Raw genomic sequence first — 13,696 nt, 5'->3', positions numbered from 1 at the left:
GGTAAGGATCATTTTCATTTCTATGTCTGGGAAGATTTTCAGGTCTTTGAATAGTTAACTGATGGAACAGATAACTCCTCCAACCAGGCTTTCTGTTTGCTGTAGAAAGGATACTACATTGATGGTCATGAGACCCTCATTCAAATCCCAATAGAGCCGAACACTTGATGTGGGATTATGACCAAATTACTTAATTTCTCAAAGCCTTAGCTTCCTCAACTGCAAAAAGGTATAATGCTAGCACCTGCCTCTCAGGGTTGTCACACATTATACTATTTAATATAGTATAGACCTTACAACAGACAGGAAGATCTAATGGCAGAGACAGAATATTGACAAAATAACAGGCTGTACATATCAACATAGTGCTGAAGTAATAGCCAAGATTAGAGATAGTGTGGTACATATTGTACCATAATAAAAGCTCTTGGGGCAGCTCGATGGCGTAGTGGATAAAGCACCGGCCCTGGAGTCAGGAGTACCTGGGTTCAAATGCAGTCTCAGACACTTAATAATTGCCTAGCTGTGTGGCCTTGGGCAAGCCACTCAACCCCGTTTGCCTTGCAAAAAAAAACCTAAAAAAAAGCTCTTGTATCTTGATTAAGAAATCTTGGAATCAGATCTAGAAGATTCCTATTGCTATTGCTACCTTTCTTCAGCATTCCCTTCTCATTTTCTTCAGAAGATTGTCCTCTCTATCAAACCATTTCTAATCTTTAGTATCTCCCTACCAACTGAGTGCTTCAGGACAAATGTGACCTTCATCCTTTAAAAAAACGAAAATGACATTGGACACATGCAAAATACCATGGCATTTGCAAGTTATAATATAGCCCAGGGGACTAAATTAAGTTCCTTCTTCACTTGAACTACAGTCCCAGCTAACTATCATCCTATGTTTCCTCCCTTTCTCAGCTAAATTTCTCCAGAAAGTCATTCACATTTAGGGTTCCTTCCTACTCTCCTCTTCCTGTTTTCTAAACTTTTCACAATCTGGCTTTTGACTTCATTATTCAACTGAAATGACCCTATTCAAATTTGCTAATCATCTCTTAAGTGCCAGATACAAAGGCTTTAGGCAATCCAGATTATTATTTTTTTTTAATTTCTCAGCAGTATTTTTCACCATTGACTATTTTCTCATTCTAAATACTCTTCTCTTTGGGTTTTTGCAACATTGTTCTCCTCTGGGTCTCTTCCTATCATTCCAGCTATTCTCCCAGTCTCCTTTGCTGGTTCATCTGTATCATGCTCATTAAAGGTCACCATCTCCCAAGGCTCTCTGTCTTGGGTTCTTTCATTTTTCTCTATACTGTATCACTTGGTAGCCTCGTCAGCTCCAATTATTGTCTCTATTAAATTGATACAATCTATATATTTACAACTTCATCTCTCTCCTGAGCTAAAGTTACACAAATCTCACTACTTCTTGACATATTGAAATTGATTCCCTATAGGAATCTCAAATTCAACAAGTTCAGGAGCAGTTAGGTAAGCAGTGGATAGAGCACTGACCCTGGAGTCAGGAGGACTTGAGTTCAAATTCTGCCTCAGACATTTAATAATAACCTGACTCTGTGACCTTGGGCAAGACTATTGCCTTTCAAAAAAAAAAAAAGACAACAAAATTCAACAAGTTCAAAATAGAGCCCATTATTTTCTTCCTCTTGAAAATATGCTCCTCCCTAACTTCTTTGTCACTATCAAAGACATCACTACACATATACCCTCACCCCACCTTGATATTTCTACCAAGGATAGCATCAAATGTTAGACTTGGAGTAAGAAAGGTTTGTTATTGAAATTTTACCTATCAAAAATCTACTAACTGATGGAACACTATTGTTCCATAAGAAATTATGAGGGATGGGACTTGAGAAAGACTTGCATGAACTAGAACATCACACACACTAACAGTGATATAGGGTGATGGTTCAATTATGATAGACTTGTTCATTTCAGCAGCAGAATAATCAAAGATGATATTAAAAGACTTGTGATGGAGAACACCATCCATATCCAGAGAAGGAACTGTGGAGTTTAAATGCAGACTAATATTTACTATCTTCAATTATTTTTAAAATCTTATGAATGATGTTGTTTTAGTCTATTTTTTTCTTGTTTGGACATGATTCTTCTTTCACAATGTGATTAATATGGATCTATGTTCATCCTGGTTACAGGTGAAGAGCCTAAATTTCATTGCTTTCTGTCAGGGAGAGAGAGAAGAGAAGGAGGAAGGGAGAAAAATGTAAAAAAAATTGTTGAAAATTAACATTACATGTAATTGAAAAAATTAAAAAAATTAAAATTGTATGATTATAAACACAGTTCTATCTCCTCTCCTCCATGAGTACTTCTGAGCTCTCTCCCTACTTTTATCTGACAGAGCCTTTGATATGATTTATATTTAATAAATATTTAGATTATAGGGGGTGGGGTACAAAGTTCACCTGAATCTCCTGGTTTCTTCAACTTCCTCAAGATTCCATTCAAAGCCTTCTTTTTGCAGAAAAGTTGCTCGGGTTTCTTTGCTTTCCCCTGTCAAACTACTGCCCATCTAATCTATATATGTCTTATTTGAACCTACCTTGTTATTGCTTCTCCATTAGACTGTAAGCTCCTTGAGGACAAACAGCACTAATTTGTTTTGGGTTTGGATTTTTTACCCTTCCCCAATTTCTTTTTGTTTTCTCAATGCCTGGCACTCAGCTAACAACTTAATGTTTGATAATCTACCTGTATGATGTTATTATGGTACTTAACCTTTCTAACCAATTTTCTTATCATAAAATCAAGGAATCTCTAAGGTACCTTCCAACTCTAGACTTATGATTCTATGAAAATAACCAAAGTTGAATCAGATAAATTAGACTAAGCTTCTAGGAGCTGACTTTTCTTTGGGAAAAACAGTTCAAAATTTCTTTCCCTTACTAAATAACTTACTGCCTCTGACATTTTTTGCAAGGTCTTGCCTTCCAGCTCTATAGTTATTATACCTATCATGTGTGCATCTATATTTATCAACAACAAGCATTTATTAATTGCTTACTAATATCAGTCAATTCAAAATAAAAAAATGAAACAATTCTTTCCCATTGTATGGATTTTAAATTATGTATGTATACACTCATGTATCATACACACACACACATATATATATACATGGGTATTAATATATGTGTACATATTATATCCTCATATATTACACATATACAAGTGGTTATGTTTATATATTATATAAATATGTAAATGTTTTATGTATACAGTATGTAGATATCAACCAAGTTGAAGGGTAGGACATTTAAAAAAGAGTTAGAGGGATCCCTGGTGAAAGGTTTTACTAGAAAACTAAGACTTTAACTGTGTGCCATTTACTGCTGAAATCTGATGATGACCCTATTGATGTTGAATGAGTACAAGTCAAAAAGGAGGGCAAGGCCAAAAAGATTAATATACTATTTGTTACATGGGATACTGGAAATGTAAGTGTGGATTGCTTAGAGCAAATCCATCCCAATTGCAGGAAAACACACACACACACACACACACACACACACACACACACAGAGACAAATATACACACACACACTGCTGGTGTAAGTACAATCATTTTCCTCTACAAAAACATAATTACATTAAGTTTCTCTCAATCATAGGAGTTTGATTACAGAACACAGAACACAAACATGATTTTCTGTAGGACTGAAGGCGGCTAAGGTTACATTCTGTGATCATCCTGCTCTCTCTAGTACAACCATATGGGCAGCAAATATCCCAACAAAATCTTAAGTTTCTTATGGTCAAGGACAATGTTTTTCACCAGAAATGGTTGGAATGTTAAAAAAATATTGAATGGATAGTTTGATGAATGCAGAAAGGAAAAGTTAGGAATACAAGAATATTATATATAAGATATAGAAAATTAGGCAGATGAAATTGGAAGTACTAAACAGAAGCAAGTAGGACTGAGGGTTTCATGAAAACCTAGTCATATCAAGATGTAAATCAAAGGCACCATTTTTGTGGCTTGCCTTTCTGGATTATTTTAGATCATTCTAACCCATAACACTTTTTGCCATGCCTCATTTTTTCCTTAATTGCCCTTTAGTAGCAGCTAAAATCTAATCTTCTGCAGGAAATCTTTCTCAAGCCTTCGTAAGTATCTTCCTTCTAAGATTACCACCTTCCATCTACTCTCATCATATTTTGTTTATATATAGTTGTTTGCATGAATATAAGATGTAGGACTGCAACTCCAATTTGGTGTCGTCTGCATAAAGATGATAGCTGGATTTACAAGAGCTAATGAGCTTACAAAGAGAAAGAAATCATTAAAAAGAGGAAAGAGCCCTGGTGTATACCCATAAATGAGGGAGGATATGGGAGACTCATGATAATGACTCTATAAAGAAGTCTAAGAAGGATCTGTCAGATAAAAGTAGGAAGAGAGTTCAGAAGCACCCATGGAGAAGAGAGGAGACAGAACAGGTGGATGGTTAGTGGCATCAAACACTGCCAAGAGATCAAGAACTGAAAAAAGGATTAGCAATAAAGAGATCGTTGGTGACCTTGTAGATAGTAGTTTCATTCTGGGGGGAGGGGTAATGGTAATCAGACTGCAAAGGGGCTGAATGAATAGTGGCAGATGAAAAAGAGGAAACAGTGTACATTACTTTATTTGAAGAGTGTGGATTGGAAAGGAATGAGAAATAAGGTGATAGTTGAAAAGATAGAGACAAGTTCAAGTTTCTAAGAATGAAATCAATGTTTGGGGCAGCTAGGTGGTGCAGTGGATAGAGAACCCGCCTTGGAGTCAGGAGTACCTGAGTTCAAATCCTGCCTCATACACGTAATAATTACCTAGCTGTGTGGCCTTGGCTAAGTCACTTAACCCCATTACCTTGCAAAAACTAAAAAAAAGAAATCAGTGTTTGACAAGAACTTTTTTCCTCTCCTTATGTAGCCATTCATTTTACATAGTTGCAATCTATGTATCTAAATTCTAAAGTCTTATTTTTTATTGCATTACTTTGTAATAACTTTGATATTGTCCACAAAGATATTGTTACAATGGCAATACATTGTTTCACTTTCTTACCAGTCAACTTAGTCATTCCCCGACTGTTGGTTATTTATTACCCAAAGTTTCACTCTTTCTCTAGTTAGGAATTGATTTTCACCAGTACAGCCATACTTTTATAAAGTTTCCCATGTGACAAAGGCATGGCTATTCGAGGGAGTTTCTAGAGGTAAATAGATTAGTCTAAAACTATAAATAATGTAAAATTAAGTGGTCCACATGGGGTTGGAAGTTAGACAGACATCATAATAGTGAAAAGAGAACTATATTAAGACTCATGAGATCAAGTATATTCAAATTTCTAAAGAAAAATCAACAAGCTGTGTAGAGGACCAGAATGATAGCTTTAGTTTTCAGGAGAGCAAAAATTTGACAGGACTCCAATCTCAAAATGAATAATCATATACCAAGGAAGGGAAACACAGGAGGACCCGTGATTAATGTTACCATAAATTCTGCCCAACACGGGACAGCTCAGAGGTTCTATATTTTTTTTGTCTGTTTGAACTACAGGCGAACATCTCCCATTATTCCATTTCATTTTCCACATGACGAGCATGTATTTTCTCTCCCTCCTTACTTTTTGGTCTTTCCCTATTTTCCACTTTTCCCCACTTTCTGCTAGGACAGAGGTTCCTTAAGGGCAGGGGTTGTTTTATTTTTGTCCCTGTATTTTCACGTTGGGTTATTTCTTTTTTGTTTTGTTTTTTTGTAGGTTTTTGCAAGGCAACGGGGGTTAAGTGGCTTGCCCAAGGCCACGCAGCTAGGTGATTATTAAGTGTCTGAGGTCGGATTTGGGCTCAGGTCCTCCTGCCTCCAGGGCCGGTGCTCTATCCACGGCGCCACCTAGCCGCCCCCTAATTTGTTTTGTTTTGTTTTGTTTTGGGTTATTTCTTTAAAAATAAAAAAAAAAGCAACAAGAGCCCCGGCTGGCGGACGGGCCGATTCCTCCCGGCGCCTCGGGCTGCCCCCTCCCGCCGCCCGGGGGCGCTGCCGCTCCGGACCGCGCCGGGCCGGGCGCCGGTGCCCCTCTTGGCCCGGCGGCTGCGGGTCCGCTCGGAACCGGAAGTGCGGGAGCCGCCGCCGCCGCCGCCGCCGCCGCCGCCGCCGCCGCCGGAGCCTCGTTCGCCAGGGCCGCCCGCCGCCGAGGAGCCGCCGGGGCCGGGGCCGGGACCGTCGCCGCGGCCGGGACCGCAGTCGGGGGAGGGCGGGGCGCGGCATGCAGCGGCGGCGGCCCCGTCCGTAGGGCGCGTCGGGGCTGAGGGGAAGGTGCAGTATCCGCCCCAGCCTCCCCCTCCCCGCGGGCCCCGGCCTGCGCCCGGCTCCCGACCCTCCGCGCTAACAGTCGCGCCGCGTTAACGCCCGGCCCCCTCCCCCACCCCGGGCACCGCTCTGCCCAGCTGGCCCCTTCCCGGCGCACCTCGCGCCCAATGAGAGCGGCCGCCGCGAGGCCTCCCTCCTGCCGCCCCGGGCCTCCGGGGCCTGCCTCCCGCCGCGGGGCCTCCGCTTGTTGCCCCTTTAAACGTGCCAGTTTGTGACCGAAGGAGCCGAGGCGACCGAGAGACCCGCCCGACATCCTCGTGCTCGGACGCCCGCGGCGTTTTCCCAGCTTGGCCAGCCCCAGGGTCTCTTGTCCTTAATCCTCCATCTCTTGCTCCCTCCGATAGCCGACCTGCCGGTGCTCCTTACGTCCACTTCTCTCCGCACCCCCGAAGCTTCAACCACCCTAACAAATTACTTTTACGAAAACAAGTCACTTGAAATGAGGTTAGAAATCCGGAGTCCCTAAATTGTAGCACACTCTGTACCTTCCGTTGATCTTAACCCATTTTCCCTGCTAATTTTCTGGTGCTTCTTTCTTCAGCCCTAGCCCCAAAGGAGGACTTTTTTTTTTTTTATTGATTAGCCTGATGAACCTAGTCCCGTTTCTAATTAATTGAACTGATTTCATTACCATAAAAAAAACAAGGAAATGAAGTCACAGAGAAATAACATTGTCTTAAAGGTAGTCTTTTTTCATTAGACAGTAGTATATCAACGAACAATGATGCTGTCTTCTATTTGTATATTTTTTCTAAAGGTTTTCTTAAACAGCAATAAAAGTATTTTGAAATTGCAATATACAAATTAAAGCACATTGCCTTTATATAACTAGAATACCACTTAACTAGATTGGGAAATAGGCATTTTATTTACTAAGAAAAGGATCAACTACAGATAGAGAGTAGATAAAAATTCTAGGAATAACACCAAGAAAAAAGAGGAGTGATTTGCATAAGGAACCTTCATACCTCTGGACTTTTGAAGTAGGACAATTGAAGGTGGGAAGCCTTATGACTATTTTTATTTTGTTTTTGCTAGGCAAATGGGGTTCAGCGGCTTGCCCAAGGCTACACAGCTAGGTGATTATTAAGTGTCCGAGGTCGGATTTGAACTCAGGTCCTCCTGACTCCAGGGCCAGTGCTCTATCCACTGCACCACCTAGCCGCCCCTTACTTCTGGGCTTTTAAAGAAAAACATAGTGAATACATTTACATGATTTTAACTACCTGTTTTCAGTGACCAGCACTAATATGGGAAAGAAGGAAACAACCTGGTGAACAGAATCAGGAGAAATCTCTGTGTGCTGTAACATCTCTTGAAAGGGATCTTTTTGAATGTGAAGATAGAGTAAAATTAGATATCTGGAAAAGTCCTCAAGTGATAAAGTGGGCAGTGGCAGTATGAGTAGCTTCATCAGTTGTTGTATTATATTAAAAAAAATGTTGTTGATCTAAAGTCAGTCTAGGAAATAATGGAAGCATATTAGAGAAGTTATTTTAAATACACGATAAGAGGGCTTGATAATTTCCTTTGGGCAGAATAACTATTAAGAAGAAGTTGGCGGAGAAAAGCTGATAATATCCAAAATGGTAGGGACAACCACTGCAGTTGCAGTTCTCTCCACAAAGAATTTACTGTTTGGCAATGTACAAGTCAATTAATTAACCTCAGTCTCAGTTTTCTTGCCTTCTGGAGATAAGAGGAAATAAAGACCTTTGTAAACTTTAAGGCTCTATATAAATGTGAGTTATTACTCCACAAGAGAGGTAACATGTTTGAGAACTGCCTGGGAAACCAGGAAAACTTGAGTTCCAAGTAAATCTCTTGACATATCTGAGTGTGACCTGGTCAAGCACTCTCAATACTTTAGGCTACTCAAGTTGGAGGGAAGGGGCTGATCTGTAATAGTAGAAGAAATTTACTCATCTATGAGTTCCCTACTCCTGGAATCATCAGTCTGGTACCCATGCTGGAGATAGTGCAATTATTTTTACTTTACTGTGGCATTGTACCTTATTCCTATTTTTCATAATCACTGCTTTAAGAATGAATTTCCACATTGTTAGCTTTGATCTTTGACTTTAGCTAAAACTAGGAAGAAAAATTTTGAGGGGTGAGTTCTTTCTTATGTCCTATTCCATTTAAAACTGAACTGAAATTACTATCACAATTCACAGAAAGTAGACCACTCCTATTAGATCAGTAAGCCACTACAGTAATACACTACTGTGTATTTCTCAGTAAATATTAATTGAATTAAATGACTTGAATTCCCTGCTGAGTTGGTTTGGATTTTAATCAGTGATCTAGAAGTCAGTGCTTACTTAGTTGTATATTCTAGAGATGCATATCTAATACAGGTTTTTCTGATTTCTCTTGCCATTCATTGAAGTATCATGTTATTTTTTTAACATGTAATTTAACATGTAGAAAAACAGTGTCTTAGAGAAACATTTATGTTAATGAGGACTGGCTTTAAAGCTAAACATATACTATACTTCATAAATCACATTTTGTGGCAATTGTTTTTCACTAATAAGCTTATAATTGCAAAATTAATCACTTTGAGCCTAAATTCATTTGTTGTTTGCACTCCAGATAATTATGTGGTATCAGGTTTACATTTATAGATTAAAAACCCCAAATGCCAATTAAGTGACAGTAATAATATAGCTTTTTATGTTGAGTTGCTATAGTTCCTTTTTTTGCAAAAGCAATATACTTTTATGACAAATTTATATTATCAGTGAGTATTAATTGTTTTTCTGTTATTTTGCAAATTTAATTTAGGATTAAGTATTGAATCAGTAATCTTCATTTGTGAAAGAAGTAGAGAAAATTTGCAGTTTTCTTTAAATAAGTATGCTGTAATATGAAGTTCATTTTCAAATAGGAAAAATTGCCCTTCATATTTTTAATAATGAATTTTTTGTCACAAAATATTAAGTGCCATGTATGTTTCCTTCTAATTTGATGATGAGCATAGCTTATACAGTTTATGTTGTCTTTAGAGAAGTTCCCATAAAACATTAAAAACTTCAATTGCTTTATTCCCTTTTACCGCAGCCTAAATGCTAAATGAGAGGCAGAATTCTACAAGTAAATTGTGAACTAGCCAGTTTTTGTCATCAGTTTCTTCTGAAAATATAAAAAAATTGAAATAATGTTATATGATATTTGTTTTATGGCAAATTATCAGTATTAAATAAAACTTAGCAAAACACTTGAGGAGCCTGAGATAAAAAAAAAAATTTCAAGTAAGTAACAGCTTTTTCTTCTGGTTCAGTTGAGGGTAATTTGACTCAATTCTAGCAATCTCCATTTGCCAGATATATCCAGATCTCCCCTTTTAATGCCCAGGCATTTAACAACCTTTGTACATCCAGCTCTACCACTAATTTGAAGCCAGCTCTGGGATGAAGATTAGCAGCCAATGGGCATATGGCCCACTTTCTTCCAGTGTGGCAGAGGAGTTAGAATTTTGGCAAAGCATATCAGGAAAGCTCTTATAGAAAGTTCCCATGGGAATCTCTATTGAATGTATAGAACAGACTTTACTTCGATTTTTAAAATAAATAATAAATCTGATTTTTAAAGTGAAGAGAGGAGGGGAATCTATTGATCTTTTTATTCAAATAAGCTATGTTGAAAGTTGTATCTTTTTTTTTGACTGATTCTCTTTCAATCTTGTTACATTCTCATTTTGACTAATACAACAGAAGGAAAACCTCATAAACTGCTACTTGTGGTTCACTTTTCCAGGAAAATGCAACATGGCAGCAGCAATGGAAACTGAACAGCTGGGTGTTGAAATCTTTGAAACTGCAGAGTGTGAAGAGAATGTTGAATCACAAGAACAGCCTAAATTGGAGCCATTTTATGTTGAGAGATATTCCTGGAGTCAGCTGAAGAAACTACTTGCAGATACTAGGAAATACCATGGCTACATGATGGCTAAGGCACCACATGATTTTATGTTTGTAAAGAAGAATGATCCAGATGGGCCTCATTCAGACAGGATTTATTACCTTGGTGAGTTCAGTTCTAGGATTTCTAATGCAGATATGGAAACTTTTAGACCATATTTCTACCATATGATTCTTTTGAAAAGAAAAAAAAAACTTTTTTTAGCTGAGAATTGTAACTTTAATGGGTTCCCTTACCTCCCTCTTTTCTCATAGCCCAAAATTTTCTTCAAATTTAACCTTAAAATTAAAAATAGATAAGGACAATCATTTCATATGACAACTTTCATGTAGTTTTAAAATATTTGAAATGCTCAGAAATTACTTCTTCCCAGTGCCAGGAGAGTATGCATTTCTCTGAAGGAGAATTGTTTGCTTGTTTTTATTCCCTATTTTTTGTTATTAATATTTCTTTTCCTAGACTGTCTCTTGGTCTCTTTTCCCTAAATCCACAAGGAGAATACCTTAAATTTAAGATCTACTCCATCTAACTATTCCATTTTCAACTGTTTTTCCAATGAAATACTTATTCAGGGGAACATAGATAATTAAAAGCAACCCTTTCTTTAAAGAAAATTTAGTGACATTTTTATCTTGATATGTCTTACTAAGAGATTTAATATCATATGTTTACTTATGTAAACCACCTTCAGTTGAACAAAGAAAAAAATAAACATTTGAAACACACTTAGATTTGACTTTTGTATACATAATTTTGTTTTTTATACCTCTTATTTGAGAGCTTGCCCAGAAGTAAAGAAGAGCTAAATTCAGATCCTTTCTAATGGCTTTGGACAAGTCACTTAATCTCTCAGTTCCTCACACAACTTTCTGCAAACTATAAGTTTCAGAATAGTTACCATTCTGTATTGATATAGGAGAAGAAAGTCCTCTACTTGAGTTCTCAAAACAGTGAAATCAGTAGAAAAAGTTAATCATCTCTGGTCACATATATAACATGGAACAGAGTCAGGTCCTTTGACCTATTCCAGTAATCATTTCTCTATATCATTCTATAACCTAATTAATTATTCTTGGAATTAGTGCCTAGCTCCATGTTCAAAGTTGGCCCCTCTCTTCAGTCTTTGCTCACTGAGAAAAAAGAGTTCAGGAGAACAAATTTTCTGAAACTTTGATGGATTGGTACAGAATGCATAATGGAAAATTGAATTTTTAGCAGGTTTAGAATTAAATTATGAAAGACTAGGTAAGATTTGTATATGTGTATATATATTATACAGATATGCACATTATACAAACATTTGTTTTCAAACAAATAATCCATGGGATGCAAAAAGAAAAGAAAATGCAAAAAGATTCAAAAAAAAGATTAAGAATTTTCAAAAATAAGCAAGACTATAAAGGAGTCCTAAGCTTCCAGAATTGAAAGCACATTACAAAGTGATTTTCATAAAAATATGATGCTATGGAAGAAGAGACAGAGAGAGACAGAGACAGAGAGAGACAGAGGGAGACTGGTACACAGTATTGATCTCAGACATTTAACCAAATATATATAACCAAACCATATATTCAAAAGACTAATAATTTAATAGATCCCCCAAAATACTAATTGAAGTAAGAACCTTTTTATAAATACATGTATTGTTAAAACTATTAGGAAATAGATTTGAACACATTTTTTTTCAAAATTTGTTTATTGTAAATTCAACAAACATCAAACAAGAACATTTCCATATACAAAGAAAAAGTTTATATATGAAACCATAATTCTCAATTATATATAACTTGTTTTTAAAGTATATATTAAATTTAACAAAATAGTATGTTGCCATATTTTTCTCTAATACCCATAGAACTTCTTCTGCTTCAATAACTACCTCTTTCCCTTATCTCCCACAATAAAGACATTTAGTTCCCAAAATGGTACTTCAACATTGTTTTAACATGAAACTCTTGGATTATTCCTACAGTTAAAAATTTTTCCAAGTGACAATTAATGACCTGAGTTCCCTCTTTTCTAACGTGTCTTTACTGTATGAACTTTTTTATCTTGGTAACCGAATGTCTTTGGCTATTTTTGGCAGTTCCCTAGAAAATTTAGATGACAAATTTTTATCAGTTATATTCATCATAAATGTTTCCATCAATCTATTATTTTCTATTCTATTGCTAGTGAGGGATCATAGATGACTGCCATTTTTAATGAATGTTTCCTTGGACAAAAGAAACTTTATTATTGTCTTTTTTTCATGGTTTCTTTATTTGCAGGAAGAAGTGTTTAGTAATGATAATTTACTTTTTTTTTCCCCTTCTAGCCATGTCTGGTGAGAACAGAGAAAATACACTGTTTTATTCAGAAATTCCCAAAACCATCAACAAAGCAGCAGTTTTAATGCTGTCTTGGAAGCCACTCTTAGATCTTTTTCAGGTAGGAATTTCAAAGTGTCTTTGATATGTGATGTTTATATGTCTTCACATATAGTGAATAAATTGTTTTAGATCAGGGGTTCTTTACCTAGGTTCCATGAAGTTTTTTTCCCTAATATTTAATTATATGTTTTCTCATTTGGTTTCCTTTGTAATCTTTTGTATTTTATTTTAAAATTTATTCATCATTTAAAAGCATTCTGAGGATTCCATAGGCTTCACTAGACTACCATAGGTGTCTATGACACAAAAAAGTAAAGAATCTCTGATTTAAATATTGAAATTATAAAATTCCTTTGTTAGCAACAGATTATGAGTGTTTTTAAGTTTTCAGAGGTCCATGTAGTTGATCTTTTCATTCCTGAAAAATATAATTGTGTACAAATTTTTTAATTAAGCATTTTACATTATGAAGTGACTTTTCTTTTTTAAGTGCATTTTCCCCCTAGTTTTCAGTCATATAGTGCTCAATAATTTATTTCAATTGCTTCAAAGCTTTTAATCTCTTTGAAGAGATGCTATTTTTTAAAATTCATTAACTAACTGTATTTCTTCCCAGCAGTTGATATTCTTAATGTTAATTCCACTTTTGCTTCTAATTAGCATTGTGTGCCTTTAAACTTATGCAAAATTGAAAGCATTGATTTTCTTAGAGGGAGTAGGGGAAAGGAGTCTGTGTATTGCAATAGATAACAAACTGGTGGCTACTTCAAAGTCTAGGGTCAAAGTCCTGATTCTGATATATATTAGTCATGAAGCTCTGAGCAAGTTACTAAATATCTCAGTGCTCCCAGCAGCTCTTCAATAATTTAATTGCAGGGGGCGGCTAGGTGGCACAGTGGATTGAGCACCGGCCCAGGAGTCAGGAGTACCCGAGTTCAAATGCGGCCTCAGACATTTAATAATTACCTAGCTGTGTGGCCTTGAGCAAGCC

At 36.8% G+C, this 13,696-nt stretch overlaps 1 protein-coding gene across 4 annotated transcripts in view; it reads left to right on the top strand.

Moving 5' to 3' along the window:
* The window catches only part of DPP8 (dipeptidyl peptidase 8), a 73,520-nt gene that overhangs the window by 479 nt on the left and 59,345 nt on the right, over positions 1–13,696 (top strand). For 2 of the 4 annotated variants that reach the window (XR_012478034.1, XM_074234414.1), the window contains exons 1-3: positions 6,415–6,850; positions 10,169–10,438; positions 12,651–12,763. Coding sequence is in view for 3 of the 4 variants with exons in the window: in XM_074234414.1 (XP_074090515.1) it covers positions 10,180–10,438; positions 12,651–12,763 (372 nt within the window). In the remaining variant the exon portion in view is untranslated. Of the gene's footprint in view, positions 1–6,249; positions 6,353–6,414; positions 6,851–10,168; positions 10,439–12,650; positions 12,764–13,696 lie in introns of those variants that run through there. The other 2 variants (XM_074234415.1, XM_074234416.1) reach the window with 2 other exon arrangements.

The sequence above is a fragment of the Macrotis lagotis genome, chromosome 4, assembly GCF_037893015.1.
Source record: "Macrotis lagotis isolate mMagLag1 chromosome 4, bilby.v1.9.chrom.fasta, whole genome shotgun sequence".
Taxonomy (NCBI): Eukaryota; Metazoa; Chordata; class Mammalia; order Peramelemorphia; family Peramelidae; genus Macrotis; species Macrotis lagotis.
The sequence above is the reverse complement of the archived record's forward strand: the minus strand, read 5'-3'. Positions and strand labels throughout refer to the sequence as shown.